Source organism: Oncorhynchus clarkii, chromosome 20 (genome assembly GCF_045791955.1).
Source record: "Oncorhynchus clarkii lewisi isolate Uvic-CL-2024 chromosome 20, UVic_Ocla_1.0, whole genome shotgun sequence".
Lineage (NCBI taxonomy): Eukaryota > Metazoa > Chordata > Actinopteri > Salmoniformes > Salmonidae > Oncorhynchus > Oncorhynchus clarkii.
In genome coordinates, this window is record NC_092166.1 from 44,295,211 (window position 1) to 44,312,859 (window position 17,649).

General features: G+C 43.0%; 1 protein-coding gene across 14 annotated transcripts in view; it reads right to left on the reverse strand.

Annotated features, from left to right (window-relative positions):
• The window catches only part of LOC139376415 (nuclear distribution protein nudE-like 1-A), a 22,902-nt gene continuing 5,253 nt past the window's right edge, over window positions 1-17,649 (reverse strand). For 3 of the 14 annotated variants that reach the window (XM_071118990.1, XM_071118988.1, XM_071118989.1), the window contains exons 3-9: window positions 14,921-15,074; window positions 13,577-13,725; window positions 10,362-10,498; window positions 9,962-10,138; window positions 5,337-5,425; window positions 5,044-5,198; window positions 8-3,412 (exon numbers count right to left, since the gene is read on the reverse strand). In XM_071118990.1, coding sequence (XP_070975091.1) covers window positions 3,319-3,412; window positions 5,044-5,198; window positions 5,337-5,425; window positions 9,962-10,138; window positions 10,362-10,498; window positions 13,577-13,725; window positions 14,921-15,074 — 955 coding nt within the window. In that variant the 3' untranslated portion in view covers window positions 8-3,318. Of the gene's footprint in view, window positions 3,413-3,857; window positions 4,182-4,333; window positions 4,656-5,043; window positions 5,199-5,336; window positions 5,426-9,961; window positions 10,139-10,361; window positions 10,499-13,576; window positions 13,726-14,920; window positions 15,075-17,649 lie in introns of those variants that run through there. The other 11 variants (XM_071118985.1, XM_071118984.1, XM_071118983.1 and 8 more) reach the window with 7 other exon arrangements.

Here is a 17,649-nt window from a genome sequence, read left to right on the forward strand (position 1 = left end):
TTTATAGTTGGCTTTATATATTTTTTTATTTTCTCAACATTTGAAGACAACTGATCATACATCATGACATATGACTAATGTATAATCAAAATGTTTATTTGAATCTAAAATCATCCCATAAAATAAATCTGAAATAAATTAACAAAACTATGTACATTAAAACATACAAACAGGCAATATTGCAATTGAATAAAACTGATAAAATAAATGTGAAAATAAGGGGAAAATATTTGCACAGGATGAAGTGCTACTTACTTCAAATATAGGTTGCCAACACACAATTGTGTGATATACAGTGCATTCGGAAAGTATTCAGACCCCGTGACTTTTTCCACATTGTTACGTTAGTCTATTCTAAAATGCATTACATTTTTTTTAAATCCTCAAAGCTACACACAATATCCCATGACAAAGCGAAAACAGGTTTTTAGATTTTTTTGCAAATGTATAAAAAAAAACAAAAAAACAGAAACCTTATTTACATAAGTATTCAGACTCTTTGCCATGAGACTCAGCTCAGGTGCATCCTGTTTCCATTGATCATCCTTGAGATGTTTCTACAACTTGATTGGAGTTCACCTGTGGTAAAATTCAATTGATTGGACATGATTTGGAAAGGCACAGACCTGTCTATATAAAGATCCCACAGTGCATGTCAGAGCAAAAACCAAGCCATGAGGTCAAAGGAATATTCCGTAGAGCTCCGAGACAGGATTGTGTCGAGGCACAGATCTGGGGAAAGATAACAAAAAATGTCTGCAGCATTGAAGGTCCCCATGAACACAGTGGCCATCACTCTTAAATGGAAGAAGTTTGGAACCACCGAGACTTCCTAGAGCTGGCTGCCCGGCCAAACTGAGCAATTGAGGGAGAAGGGCCTTGATCAGGGAGGTGACCCCGATGGTCAATGTGACAGAGCTCCAGAGTTCCTCTGTGGAGATGGTTGTCCTTCTGGAAGGTTTTCCGATCTCTGCAGCACTCCACCAATCAGGCCTTTATGGTAGAGTGGCCAGACGGAAGACACTCTTCAGTAAAAGGCACATGACAGCCCACTTGGTTTGCCAAAAGGCACCTAAAGGACTCCCAGACCATGAGAAACAAGATTCTCTGGTCTGATGAAACCAAGATTGAACTATTTGGCCTGAACGCCAAGTGTCATGTTTGGAGGAAACCTCGCACCATCCCTACGGTGAAGCATGTTGGTGGCAGCATCATGCTGTTAGGTTGTTTTTCAGCGGCAGGGACTGGGAGACTACTCAGGATTGAGGTAAAGATGAATGGAGTACAGAGAGACCCTGGATGAAAACCTGCTCCAGAGCACAACAGGACAACAACCCTAAGCACCTAGCCAAGACAACGCAGGAGTGACTTTGGAACAAGTCTCTGAATGTCATTGAGTGGCCTAGCCAGAGCCCGGACTAGAACCTGATGTAACATCTCTGGAGAAACCTGAAAGTAGCTGGGCAGCGACGTTTCCCATCCAACCTGACAGAGCTTGAGAGGATCTGCAGCGAATGGGAGAAACTCCCCAAATACAGGTGTGCCAAGGTTGTAGCTTCATACCAAAGAAGACTCAAGGCTGTAATCGCTGCTTCAACAAAGTACTGAATAAAGGGTCTGAATACCTGTGCAAATGTGATTTCATTTTTTATTTTATGTTTCATTTTTTAAAAACATCAAAAAACCAATTTTTCCGTGGTCATTATAGGGTATTGATGAGGGAAAAAAACAATTGAATCCCTTTTAGATTAAGGCTGTAACGTAACAAAATGTGGAAAATGTCAAGGGGTCTGAATACTTTCCAAATACACTGTATAAACATTTTTTTTCTTCTTCAATAAGATAACACTGAAAATTAAGAAAAACTTTCAGTTAAAATCCCAAAACTGAAAACTGGCAAAAGTGGTCTAAAACACCATGACAACACCACTCAAGTGGACAACTTTAAATATGTGATCAATATGACCAATACTGTGCACCATATGGTTAACAGGGCAGGAAGCCCAGAATACTCACCACAACAAGACAAGAAGGATTTCCTTCATCATCCCTTCTGAACATGTTTAAGCCAACACATGTTTACGGTTTCCATTCAATTTTAACACAGACACACAAACAAAACTGTAAAATATTAGATTCTTCAAATGGTTACTGGAATTAAACTCAAGGTCAGAAAGGCAGATGAGGTCGACATAGGATATTTAAACCACCATCAATTATTGATGGGCAATATGTCAGCCTGTTAGGAGCAGGTCCATGTGGTGAACGATCATTCCAGGCTATTAAACACATCTACACCGCTGTGCCAGCTGCCAAGTCATTAACCGTAGTTTTCCATTCATAAATGGAAAATAACAGATGGAAAGTTGCAGGAGATAGGGTCTCTCCACAGCCTGAGGCAAAGCTGCTAGATACAGTAATACAGACATGTGCATCTTATTTCTTCTGACTCTGGCTAATCTAGTCTCTCACCTGATACAGTATCAGCTGCCACGCACTGACAAATCGTAACAGTTAAATAAAATAGACGGAGTGTACAAAACATTATGAACACCCGCTCCTTCCACGACAGACTGACCAGGTGAATTCAGGTGAAAGCTATGATCCCTTATTGATGTCAATTGTTAAATCCACTTCAAATCAGTGTAGATGAAGGGTTAAATACTTTTTTTAAGCCTCGAGAAAAGTGACACATTGGTTGTGTATGTGTGCCATTCAGAGGGTGAATGGGAAGACAAGATTTAAGTGCCTTTGAATGGAGTATGGTAGTAGGTGCCAGGCGCACCGGTTTGTGTCAAGAACTGCAACCCTGCTGGGTTTTTCACGCTCAACAGTTTCCCGTGTGTATCAAGAATGGTCCACCACCCAAAGGACATCCAGCCAACTTGACAACTCTGGGAAGCATTGGAGTCAACATGGGCCAGAATCCCTGTGTAACGCTTTCGACACCTTGTAGAGTCCATGCCCTGACGAATTGTGGCTGTTCTGAGGGCAAAAGGGATGGGGTAAAACTGAATATTAGGAAGTGTTCTTAATGTTTTGTACACTCAATGTATATTTGAATCCCTCACTGTTTCCTCTATAATAGTCCCACAAGCACTAAAGGGTCAGAATGACACAAAGATAGCCTGTTAATATGTAGTGACTGCAAAGAGGGGCCAGTATTACAGTATGTGAAAAGTGTTTAATCGTGCCGGCCATTTTTATGTCCTCATTTGAAAGCCAACACAATGCTTTCTGTTTTAAGACATAGTCTTGTCCATTGGCAGAAGGAAGGTGTTGGGGGGGGGGGCTTGGCAGTGGTACTGTCTGTCACCGTCACACAATGAGAGGCAGTAGGTCAGGGGGGGAGGGAGAGGGGGGTGCTGTGATGGCTGTCAGTGTGCCAGGGTCCAGGCCATTCACCGCCCTGCTGTAAACACAAACACAACATGGGTTAGTCTGGTCTACTGACGGTTAGGCAACATCTCACTTATTGCTACTTACAAAATGAACCTAGCTGGATTCATATTATGGGGTGGTAAAACAGGTATATTAGCATAGTAAACATAAAATCTGCCTAGCCTAATTCCTAGGTATTGCCAGTCAAATGTAAAACCATACACATGCTCCCTCCCCTCTCTTTTAATACCTAGTGGAGTTTGTTCAACCTAGTTTTGACCATATAAAAAAAGTTAATCCCAGAGTCGGCATGGGTTCGAATCCGGCCCACTGCCCTTTGGCTCCCCCATCTTTCCACTGTAATCTCTCTACAATAGAGCTAAAAAAAATGACGAAAGGAGTGGGACTGCCCCACTCCTTAAAAAAAAAAATATTCTAAAAAGGTGTGTTGTGTATTAATGTATTCCATTTCAAACACCCGTGTCTGGAATCCGATTCCTTCTTATCTATTTAGCTAGCTAGTAATATGAATAGTATGGCACAGTGGTGAGTGTGCTCTTTAGTAAAGAGCTATATTTATAACTTCTCTGCTCCTCCCTGCGGTGAAACTCAAACCGTGTCCTTGTGAGCATGTCCTGCTCAACATGCTCAGTCAAGCTCATATCTATAGTTCCTCACACAGTAGAAACAACACCATGGCACTATAACCTCTACACACAGTCACACCACTTCTACAGGGGACATAGTATTCATACCTTGAAAGACAACCTCAATAAGGAAAAACAGAAGGACAGCACCGGCTACATAAGAACAGGAAAAGGTTACTTTTTACTTTAGAATCAGCTGCAAAAATGTATTGTTCACATCCAGTAGTTTGTAGTTAATTGACAATAATTGAGCACAAAATTCAAAAAGTGTACCACAACCAACTTTCCATTGCACTACAGTACATGCTTTCTCCTACACACCACAAAACTGAGAATCAATATCCCCCCAAAATTATTATTGATCCAAAGACCATTAAAGCTACCAACACACCAGATACAGATATATTCAATGGGAAGGAGATATATCTACTGTACAGCAGTGTTAAGAAGCAGAGAAATGTACCGCCACCCAGAGCAGATATCTAGCCCCACAGTGAGTGAGTCTACCCCAGCGCTATAAGAGAAAAGTAGGGAGGCTTGTTAATCAAACAGCATGCAGGTGACCCACACATCATGAGAGGAAGATTATTACCCAGAATTAATGCAGGGAATATGACCCTCTCTCTCCTGCTGGGGAAAAACACAAGGGTCTGAGAGACCTTGTCAACCTCCATAACTCCTCCAACGTCAACACACTTCCATGTACTCCCAACACTAAACAAACATTTCAAATACACATTTCTACTGTCAAATGGATCAACATCATCATTAAGAAATCTAACTGTAAAGCCAGAGGGGTCTTAACACAGCAAACAATACATCGAGAAAATGACTAATGCATTAGGCTTATAACCAAAACAAAGATTTGACATCTAAGAAATGTTGTTGTCCTTTACAAAGTGGCTTTCTCGGAAAACCATATCTTCAATCTCCTGTACCTCACAAATGAGTAATGTGTGTGTGTATGTGTGTGTGTGAGTCAGAGAGGGTGTAGTTGAATCTGGCTTCGACTTACATTTTGTCGTAGTATGACGACGTCGTGTGGAGTATATGGGAGAACTTGGCTGTGTTGCCGTTGATCACGTTCCCGTTTTCCGTGATGGCATAAGAGTTCCTGGCTTTCTGGTCCTTGGCAAAGTTCCTGCAGGCTGTCAGCTTAGACTCCAGAGCCTGAGATGGACGTAGAGAACGCAAAAAGATAGAGACGTTCCACTATTAGCAAGAGGTCGATATATAAGATACCGTCTTAGTGTACCAGAGTATACAGTGAATAGCGAATGTGTGCAAATAGAAAAATGTATGTCTCACCCCCACTTTCCGTAGCAAGTCACTGACGATGTTGAGGGCTGATATTCTAGCAGAGGGAGTCAGTGAGTTACCAAGGCCATTGGACAACTCTGGAAAATGAATACAATATACAAATCAAAATCACATTTTATTAGTCACATGCTTTGTAAACAACAAGTGTAGACTAACAGTGAAATGCTTACTTACAGACCTTTCCTAACAATGCAGAGAGAAAGAAAATAGCAAAATATTAGAAAAGTAGAACACGTAATAATAAATACACAATGACTAACGATAACTTGGCTATATGGGTACCAGTACCAAGTCGTATAGTACCAGTCAAAAGTTTGGACACACCTACTCATTCAAGGGTTTTTCTTTCTTTTTTTCTTTTTTTCTACATTGTAGAATAATAGCAAAGACATCAAAACTATGAAATAACACATATGGAATCATGTACTAACCAAAAAAAAAAGTGTGAAACAAATCAAAATATATTTTATATTTGAGATTCTTCAAAGTAGCTACCCTTTGCCTTGATGACAGCTTTGCACACTTGGCATTCTCTCAACCAGCTTCATGAGATAGTCACCTGGAAATAATTTCAATTAACAGGTGTGCCTTAAATGTTAATTTGTGGAATTTCTTTCCTTCTAAATGCGTTTGAGCCAAACAGTTGTGTTGTGACAAGGTACAGGTAGTATACAGAATATAGTCCTATTTGGTGAAAGACCAAGTCCATATTATGGCAAGAACAGCTCAAATAAGCAAAGAGAAATGACAGTCCATCATTACTTTAGGACATGAAGGTCAGTCAATGCGGAACATTTCTTCAAGTGCAGTCGCAAAAACCATCAAGGGCTCTCATGAGGACTGCCACAAGAAAGGAAGACCCAAAGTTACCTCTGCTGCAGAGGATAAGTTCATTAGCGTTACCAGCCAAATAAATGCTTCAGAGTTCAAGTAACAGACACATCTCAACATCAACTGTTCAGAGGAGACTGCGTGAATCAAGCCTTCATGGTTGAATTGCTGCAAAGAAGCAACTACTAAAAGGACACCAATAAGAAGAAGAGAGTTGCCTGGGCCAAGAAACACAAGCAATGGACATTAGACCGGTGGAAATCTATCCTTTGGTCTGATGAGTCCAAATGTAAGATTTTTGGTTCCAACTGCCGTGTCTTTGTGAGACGCAGAGTAGGTGAAAGGAAGATCTCTGCATGTGTGGTTCCTACCGTGAAGCATGGAGGTGGTGTGATGGTGCTTTCTGGTTACACTGTCAATGATTTATTTAGAATTGAAGGCACACTTAACCAACATGGCTACCACAGCATTCTGCAACGATACGCCATCCCATCTGGTTTGCGCTTAGTGGGACTATAATTTGTTTTCAACAGGACAATGACCCAACACACCTCCAGGATGTGTAAGGGCTATTTGACCAAGAAGGAGAGTGATGGAGTGCTGCATCAGATGACCTGGACTCCACAACCAACTGACCTCAACCCAATGGAGATGGTTTGGGACGAGTTGGACCGCAGAGCGAAGGAAAAGCAGCAAATAAGTGCTTAGCATATGTGGGAACTCCTTCAAAATTTCCAGGTGAAGCTGGTTGAGAGAATGCCAAGAGTGTGCAAAGCTGTCATCAAGGCAAAGGGTGGCTACTTTGAAGAATCAAAAATCTAAAATATATTTTGATTTGTTAGGCCTGTTATCAGCAACCATCACTCCTGTATTCCAATGGCACGTTGTGTTAGCTAATCCAAGTTTATCATTTTAAAAGGCCAATTGAGCATTAGAAAACCCTTTTGCAATTATGTTAGCACAGCTGAAAAATGTTATTCTGATTAAAGAAGCAACAAAACTGGCCGTTAGACTAGTTGAGTATCTGGAACGTCAGCATTTGTGGGTTCGATTACATGCTCAAAATGGCCAGCAACAAATAACTTTCTTCTGAAACTCATCAGTCTATTCTTGTTCTGAGAAATGAAGGCTATTCCATGCGAGAAATTGCCAAGAAACTGAAGATCTCGTACAACGCTGTGTACTACTCCCTTCACAGAACAGCGCAAACTGGCTCTAGCCAGAATAGAAAGAGGAGGGGGAGGCCCGGTGCACAACTGAGCAAGAGGACAAGTACATTAGAGTGTCTGGCTTGAGAAACAGACGCCTCACAAGTCCTCAACTGGCAGCTTCATTAAATAGTACCCGCAAAACACCAGTCTCAACGTCAACAGTGAAGAGGCGACTCCGGGATGCTGGGTGCAGAGTTGCAAAGAAAAAGCCATATCTCAGACTGGCCAATAAAAAGTAGATGGGAAAAAGAACACAGACACTGGACAGAAGAACTCTGCCTAGAAGGCCAGCATCCTGGAAGAGAGAGAGAGTGGTGTGTGTGTGTTTATGAGAGAGGGGGAGACGGAGTGTGTGTGTGTAAGGGAAGGAGAGTGTGTGCGCTGGTGTTAACTGAAGAGTAAAGAAGGTTTCATGCAGCATTTTCCCCTGACTGCCACAATGGCATGCAGACCATTATTCATGTACATTCCTTCCTCCCATTTCTCCAGCGATCAGTAGCCCACGATCAGCTCCTTTGTGTTGCTGACGTTGAGGAAGAGGTTGTTGTCCTGGCATCTCTGATCTCCTCCCTATAGGCTGCCCAACTGTCTTCGGTGATCAGGCCTCCCACCGTTGTGTCGTCGGGAAACTTAAGAATGGTGTTGGAGTCATGCGCGGCCACACATTCATGGGTGAAACGAGAGTACAGGAGGGGACTAAGCACGCACCCCTGAGGGCCCCCCCCCCGTGTTGAGGGTCAGCGTGGCAGATGTGTGATTGCCTGCCCTCGCCACCTGGGGGCAGCCCATCAGGAAGTCCAGGATCCAGTTGTATTGGCAGGTGTTCAGGTAATTAGCTTAGTGTAATTTTCATCATAGGTACACTTCAACTATGACAGACAAAATGAGAAAATAAAATCCAGAAAATCACATTGTAGGATTTTTAATTAATTTATTTGCAAATTATGGTGGAAAATAAGTATTTGGTCACCTACAAACAAGCAAGATTTCTGGCTCTCACAGACCTGTAACTTCTTCTTTAAGAGGCTCCTCTGTCCTCCACTCGTTACCTGTATTAATGGCACCTGTTTGAACTTGTTATCAGTATAAAAGACACCTGTCCACAACCTCAAACAGTCACACTCCAAAATCCACTATGGCCAAGACCAAAGAGCTGTCAAAGGACACCAGAAACAAAATTGTAGACCTGCACCAGGCTGGGAAGACTGAATCTGCAATAGGTAAGCAGCTTGGTTTGAAGAAATCAACTGTGGGAGCAATTATTAGGAAATGGAAGACATACAAGACCACTGATAATCTCCCTCGATCTGGGGATCCATGCAAGATCTCACCCCGTGGGGTCAAAATGATCACAAGAACGGTGAGCAAAAATCCCAGAACCACACAGGGGGACCTAGTGAATGACCTGCAGAGAGCTGGGACCAAAGTAACAAAGCCTACCATCAGTAACACACTACGCCGCCAGGGACTCAAATCCTGCAGTGCCAGACGTGTCCCCCTGCTTAAGCCAGTACATGTCCAGGCCTTCTGAAGTTTGCTAGAGAGCATTTGGATGATCCAGAAGAAGATTGGGAGAATGTCATATGGTCAGATGAAACCAAAATATAACTTTTTGGTAAAACTCAACTCGTCGTGTTTGGAGGACATAGAATGCTGAGTTGCATCCAAAGAACACCATACCTACTGTGAAGCATGGGGGTGGAAACATCATGCTTTGGGGCTGTTTTTCTGCAAAGGGACCAGGACGACTGATCCGTGTAAAGGAAAGAATGAATGGGGCCATGTATCGTGAGATTTTGAGTGAAAACCTCCTTCCATCAACAAGGGCATTGAAGATGAAACGTGGCTGGGTCTTTCAGCATGACAATGATCCCGAACACACCGCACGGGCAACGAAGGAGTGGCTTTGTAAGAAGCATTTCAAGGTCCTGGAGTGGCCTAGCCAGTCTCCAGATCTCTACCCCATAGAAAATCTTTGGAGGGAGTTGAAAGTCTGTGTTGCCCAGCAACAGCCCCAAAACATCACTGCTCTAGAGGAGATCTGCATGGAGGAATGGGTCAAAATACCAGCAACCGTGTGTGAAAACCTCGTGAAGAAAACGTTTGACCTCTGTCATTGCCAACAAAGGGTATATAACAAAGTATTGAGAAACTTTTGTTATTGACCAAATACTTATTTTCCACCATAATTTGCAAATAAATTCATAAAAAATCATACAATGTGATTTTCTGGATTTTTTTCCCTCGTTTTGTCTGTCATAGTTGAAGTGTACCTATGATGAAAATTACAGGCCTCTCATCTTTTTAAGTGGGAGAACTTGCACAATTGGTGGCTGACTAAATACTTTTTTGCCCCACTGTATAGTGTATCTTATCCATGTCCTTGTTCAGCCACGAGTCCGAGAAACGTGGATATTATAGTTCTTCAGGTCCCATTTATAGGATAGTCTCGAACGGAGCTCGTCCATTTTGTTATCCAGTGATTGTACGTTCGCCAATAGAACAGTCATTGACATACAGTATACTTCACATAAAAAAGGAGACAGTGTTGAGGTCAGAGCAAAAGGGTACCTGTGGGGTTGGCGAAGGCATTGTCCAGACTCTTCGCGAGCGGCGTTGCGGGGAGAGACAGTGAGGCCTGGACAGAGTAATCCATCTTGTCATTGTCCTCCTGGGTGGGCGAGGTGGGCGCCGACATCCTGGTTACGTCCGTATTTCGCTCTCGGACAGCAAGCTCCTGCCGCAGGTCTGACAGACAAGCAGACAGACAGACTATTTAAGGCTAAATCAGACCAGACAATCAGATTGAGGTTAATGGTGTGATAGTCTCTCCCAACAATAATTTGTGGCTGTAAGCAATGCTAATGCTGTGAGTACATGGGTTCTATTCATTTCACACATATCACTGAGAAGATGAAAGAGAAAAGGGAACAGCTAATTTTCTAATTAGTCAAAACGGATCAATAAGCACCTCTGGCCTCATCTTTCAATCTCTGCACTGAGACCAGGACGAATTCCTTCTCATCCAGCTCGCTCTCCAGGAAGGCGTTCCTCTCGATAGCCTGGTTCAGACGCTGCTCAAAGTCCTCCAGGGACACAATTGTAGCCCTGCAGAAATAAATAAATAATTTAATTCAAAGGAAAACACTGTTCAGTGGACTCTTTGCTTCTGCACACAAAGGCACATGCTGAAACATACACTGATACCCGTGTTTCACCGTGATGCATTACTGTTATTTGGTGCTAAATTAATCTCTTGTGGACAAACTGTGCAAACATAAATCGAGCCTCTGACTAAATTATGCATGATTTTTGTTCTTGGTTAACAGAGGTCAGTGCTAAATTAGCATTTCAATTAACATGTTTGCTGAAAGGACATATTCTTTCCACAGCTTACCAGCTTGCACATATCATATTCCATTCCATGTCGATGATGCTTAATAAGCATTGTTTGAACCAAAAGATTACATGAAATGAAATCAATGAAACAAAAATGAAATTAAACAATGACTTATGTTAATATCATGTATCATACAATAATGATTCATTTTGAAATATGATGTAAATAGTCCCATATATTCAACATGCTGTAAACTATTGTTTTTTTAAACAGTTAAAACTTTTTAATCCCTTATTAACTCTAATTAGAATGACCTATGCTATGTTCATTGGTTGCACTGATTGTCTACATACCCTGGTTCAAGCGTTCATGATATATGGCACTGAGTTGGGAGCATATACAGTGCATTCGGAATGTATTCAGACCCCTAGACTTTTTCCACATTATAACGTAACAGCCTTATTCTAAATTATTCTTTAAAAAAAATATTATTTCCTCAATCTACGCACAATACAACATCACAGTACCAAAAAGTCACGATACTTATGATACCAACATTTTATAATACCATTTCATATGATACTGACACTTTGCTTATAAATTGAGTAAAACTTTAAGCAACAGCAACTAGCATTCGCCAGTTCAAATAATGTCACTTTCAAGCGCGTATCACGTGTGGCAGCGTAATCAGCCAGCCCCATCCCCTTCCAGCCCTCACTAGCTTCTCTCCAGCCTATTCTTCCTGCTCATCTATTCCTCCATCAGTTTTTAAAAATATCATTTATCTGTGAAGGAGAGCATGGATTCAGATACTGATCAGTCTACTGTTGTTACATTTGTACATTTCATACATTGGAGCAAGCAAAGTTGATACATTGTATATCATTTCATCCCAGATATAACCAGTCTGTGTCAGCCTTGCAAGTTCACTGTCATGCAGCAGTGCCAGAGAGGAAAAGCAGCTTTTCAACAGGCATGCTGGCAGCTTTACATCAAAGAAAACAGCTCTTCCCTAGTTCAAATTATTTAAGAAATATGAGCCATACAACCGGAGCTACCTTTTTTTCTTACTGCGCGATATCATTTTAAAACCAACCCTGGGGTGATAATTACTGGTTTGATAAAGAACAACAGTAAATCAGTCATTTTACCTAGCTGGCGAACAACCTGGTAACTTGACAGTAGGTCTAGGCAAATTTGATTGGCACTGGAAGAAAGGAAAAGGGTCTGCTACTCATGAGATGTGTTTCAAAGGATTCATATAGGCCTAATGTAAGCCTAAACTATATCAAAGAGTGGTGTGTGTGTGTTTATAAGAGAGAGAGTGTGTAAGGAAGGGAGTGTGTGTGTTCCAACTGAAGAGTAAAGAAGATTTCATGCAGCGTTTTCCACTTATTGCCACAATGACATGCAGATCATTAGGTGCCACGCTGATCCTCAACACTGGAGCACCTCAGAGGTGCGTGCTCAGTCCTCTCCTGTACTCCCTGTTCACCTTACGACTGCATGGCCAGGCACGACTCCAACACCATCATTAAGTTTGCAGACGACACAAAAATGGTAGGCCTGATCACCGACAACGACGAGACAGCCTTTAGGGAGGAGGTCAGAGACTTGGCCGGGTGGTGCCAGAATAACATCCTATCCCTCAATGTAACCAAGACTAAGGAGATGATTGTGGACTACAGGAAAAGGAGGACCGAGAACGCCCCCATTCTCATCAACGGGGCCGTAGTGGAGCAGGTTGAGAGCGTGAAGTTCCTTGGTGTCCACGTCACCAACAAACTAGAATGGTCTAAACACACCAAGACGGTTGTGAAGAGGGCACGACAAAGCCTATTCCCCCTCAGGAAACTAAAAAGATTTGGCATGGGTCCATGCCATTCTATGCAGTATTGAATTATACAGTGTAAAGTTAAATGCTATATGTGTTGTATTGAGTAGAAGTGTGAATATCAGTGACAGGTTTTTTTGTGTAGCACATGCACATAACGTTTAGAAAACGGGAACAATTGTCGAACAGGACACGAGGCCACTGAATTTTCCCCCTGTGGTATTACGAAATTACTTTGCATTGTAATACTTGGCCTGGTATCGTTAGTAAAATGTTGGTATCGTGACAACATTACTCTCATTAACAAGCTCCTTTTGCCCACAGGACTGCCGCTGACTGGTTGTTTCTCGGTAAACCGTAGACAATGTAGTGCGTGAAATGCCCAGGAGGGTGGCCGTTTCTGAGATACTGGATCCGGCGCGCCTGGCACTGACGATCATAGCACGCTCAGTTGCTTAGGTCACTCGTTTGCCCATTCTAACGTTCAATCAAACAGTAACCGAATGCCTTGATGCCCGTCTGCCTGCTTTATATAGGCCACGGCCACGAGACTCACTGTCTGTAGGAGCGATCCAATTTCGTGAACGGGGTGGTGTACCTAATAAACTGGTCGGGGAATTTACAGCAATCAGACCCATTTGGGCCAGAGGCATGTTTTAATTGGAATGGGGATTTTCCATCAGTCATCTGATTACTCCCAATGAAGAGCACAGTGGGGAATTAATTAGAAAACATGCAACAAGCATCTCAGCCTCCAGCATTCATCAGCACCTCTCTGCATGGTGTTAATGTATGAGTTTATGTTCTGAAAGAGGATGAATACTTTTGCATCAACTGTTAAATTAGTACTACTGGTAGATATTGTCTCTACTATTGCCTTTTTCATCCAAAACAAACATCCTGAAGTATACAGTAAATATCAGGTTATGATGACTTCTACAGCTCCTCTTCTAATGCTGTATCCAGTATCTGTCTGTTAGATACTGTTTAGTGGTCTGGTCTCTTTGCTGACCTCTTAGCTCTTTCTAGGTCGTCGTTGGACTGCTCTAGCTCCCTCACGTATTTGTGGAGCTTCTCCTTTATGCCCCTGGTCTGTCCCAGGTCATCCTCCAGCATGTTGATCTGTTTGTAGCTCTGGGCATACTGCTGCTCCAGTTTTTCCTGGGGGGGGGGGGTCAAGAGATGGAGAGAGAAGAGGGGGGGGCATTTTAAATAGGACGTTAAAGCTTCATTTTCCTAAGACCTTGCAGTCGCATACCCAAACAAGTGGAGGGAACCACCGTGGTAACCTACATTCGGTCATCTATTTTACAGAGCACTCCGTTATGATCCGTTTACTCCAGCGTTCTCAGGGTATGGGATGATGATGTGACTCTTTATCTTCTTCTGGAGCTCAGCTCAAAAATTTGTCTGGGTCTGCCAGTCTTTCTGACCTATATCTTCCGGATATGCCACGTCTGAATCAATTAACCACTAACCTGGGCCAGACAAATCCTGCTTTGTCCTGAAATGCCATTTTACATTAACTACATATTCATCAGCACATACATTCTAGCCTACGTCAAGTAGCTCATAACAAGGCGTTACTCAAGGTGACAGACACAGTCTCAGACACAGTCTCTGGCATCAGAATGAGAAAACCAGTCATTGCTGTGGTATTTTCCATAAACAAATGCATGAAAGCAATAATTGTTTATTGCCTGGAATAACCACCAGACAGTTGAAAAAAAAGCAGAACAGAAGACAATCTCACCATCACCGGTGGGGTGACTCGCATGGCTCGAGTCGTAATGTGAACATGGACAAGGGAGCCACACTCATCCCAGCGCTAATTACGGCATGAGAATGAATGTGCTGCTGATGCATTGTGTATGAGAATGATGAGTTTCATGCAAATTAACCACAGCTGGATATAACAGGATGTCGAGGGGCAGTAAAACATAGGTGCCGATTCCCCATAGTAGTGATCAGAGCAAGATTGGGAAAGAGAGTTCCTTGTCTGCCTGACTGATACGATTTCTGTCTAAGAACTCTGTCTCCTTTACTGTTTGTTGAACATGCCTGATACGTCATTAAGAACTTCTATTAGGTTGGAATACTGACAGACACATGCCTCCTCCCTGGAGACCGCAATAAAAAACAAGCCATGATGATATAAGGCAGCTTCAAATAGTCATCAATAGTTTATTATGTCAAGGGTATGGAGTGTTTCTTAGGTTGTCAAAAGAAGAGCATGAATGCTAAAGGCGCCTCTAAAATATTTTCTTGTCAATTCATGCAGTAAACTCACATTCCAATAACAATACGTATTTTTTTTACTTGAGCCGATCTAGTGTATTGTGTCCCTCTTGTGTACCTTGAGTGAGTCCACCTCTTTCTTGAGCCTGCTGTTTTCAGAGTGCAGGACTCTCGTGCGGTGCTCGGCCTGGCCCAGCTGGGTCTCCAGCTCTGCCTCCAGCTCTCTGCTGCCCTCCTGAAACTCCAGCAGCTCCTCCTGGGCCTCCTGGCAACTGACAGGGCAGATACCACCGGAGGACATGGTTAGTACAACAGTCCATTAGTATTTATTTGGTTTTTACTATGAAATGAAAGTACCCAGGTTAAGTATATAAGACTTAAAGAAACTCTCCTGTACTTTTGTATACTTTTTAACCAGTAGTTCTGAAAGTAGAGCTCACGAGCCAAAAGTGGTCCCCGAAAATTGAGTACAACGTCACACATGTGCAGCTATGCGCACCACATCATTGCCCTCTCGCTCTGCTGCGGGTGCATGATGTGACTTTTGGTAGCCGTCACTCATATGGTGAGGGGCTGAAGCTCATTGGTTGAACTCAAATTGCTAGGAGGCTGGACCACATGGGGGAAAATGGCGCAGCACAGCTTCCAGAGAAACAGTCGCTTTCAAACTAGGGATTTTGTGGCTAGGCTAATTGCAGTAAGACAGTAATTCTGCTCATAGTGGGAGGTTTAAAACATACTCAGTATTCACCAAAGTTCCGGAGCATATCTTTAAAAATAGAAATCACAAAATCATGTTACAGCCTTCTATGATGAATGGTATCTACGATCTACAAGACTTCTTAAAGTCAAAGCGTATCCTGTTTTGTAGACAGTAACAGGAACTAGCAACCCATAGATGACCAATCTTTGTTTATCTAATAACATGAAAATCCTACATGACATACAGTAGGTACTTAAACATACACTGTCTTCAGGCCATTTAAACAGTGGAAATTGAAAGCGCCGATCCTGGCCGCTTCACAAAGCCCACACAGGATTTGCACGGTTACGCTTGATCGTGATCCAGCCAATCAAAGAACCCTCTGACTTTCCTAACACCACATTGCCACTTGTCCACAACTGGCCTCTCAAACGGCAACAGACTGTCTGTCTGCTACCCAGAGCAAAAGTAGATATTATATAAACAACCAAAAGGTTGGGTTGTTTACTGTGGGCATGTGGCCAGGACAGGGTAGCGTTTCAGGGTGGGGGTTGGGTTGAATGGGGTTATGTAAGTAAGTGTCTGCCGCCCGCTAAAGCCACGGACACACAGCTGCTCTAAAAATGTGTCCAGGGGCCATCGGCATTGCACGCTACAGGCATGTGACCGGTGGGACATGGTGGAAGGGGGGCCTGGAAACAGCACCTACCTTCCTGCTATGGGCTGTCTGTCCTGTGTTGCTACCCTGGGGGCAGTGATGTTTTGAAGGGGAAAGCCAAGTGGGCTCTTTAACTTTAAAACCCCAGCAGGTCACCACTTCCTCCATCTGTGGTTAGTTCCAAACGCAGCATCAGCACCCTCGGCGGTCTTTGAACTGCTTGTTTTGCCCAAGAGGTGAATGTCCCTTTCGGATGGATATCCCTGAGCTGTCAGGGAACCCGAGCATCCTTTTATTGGCAAACTATTTTTGCAACAGTGTTTAGGGGAATCCTCAAGCAAGAGCATCTATTGTTGATATTAAGGAGCTGCTTCACTACCAAATTCATGACAATCTTAAACACACATTTATTGAGCGATACAAAGGGGAGTGGCTTTGATTCCCATTGGGTGTAAATGTCCAAAGAGCCTCATATAACAGCGTGTAGTTACACCCAGCGCTACGGGAATCTGTTGTCCACTGCGATCTTATCAGCAGTCATTTGTATCAAAATAGCAGTGCGCCTGTGCCGTGCGATGACGATGTTCATTTAGAGAAATAGTCACGTCTGTCGCCCACTGCCAGTCTCGCACAGATGGGAAAAGAAAACATAAATCTAAGACCGCTATTAAATAATCCCATTCGGTGTAGACTTCAGGTATATTTTTTGGTATTTTACCCCCTTTTTCTCCCCAATTTCGTCATATCCAATAGCGATCTTGTCTCATCGCTGCAACTCCCCAATAGGCTCGGGAGAGGCGAAGGTCAAGTAATACGTCCTCCGAAACATGAACCGTCAAACCGCGCTTCTTAAAACCTGCCTGCTTAACCCGGAAGCCAGCTGCACCAAAGTGTCGGAGAAAACACTGTTCAACTGATGACCGAAATCAGCCGGCAGGTGCTCAGCCCACCACAAGGAGTTGCTAGAGCGCAATGAGCCAAGTAAAGTCTCCCCGGCCAAACCCTCCCCTAACCAGGGCCAATTGTGCTCCGCCCTATGGGACTCCCGTTCACGGCCGGTTGTGACACAGCCTGGGATAGAACCCGGGTCTGTAGTGCCGCCTCGAGCACTGCGATGCAGTGCCTTAAATCGCTGCGCCACTCGGGAGGCCTTAAGAAACTTTATAATGTGAAACCAGATCTGTCCCTTTGGAAGTATAAAGGAGTATTGAAGGACATTCCTAACATGGTCTTACATAAAGGACTTTCACAGGTTAAACTATATCGGTCATTCATGAATGCTCTTAAAAACGAAAGAGTGAGGAGAGCTAGGCTATGAGGTCAATGTAACAAGTCTGGCTGGGGAATTTCCTTTCAGAAGTACTCAGGATTTTAAAGTACAGATTATATTTATATATTTATAGTGCTGCTCGGTTACCATGCACACAGTGAAACCACAGGATTCCAACATATTATCATAATTTGAGTTTCTGGTGAATTCAAGTAA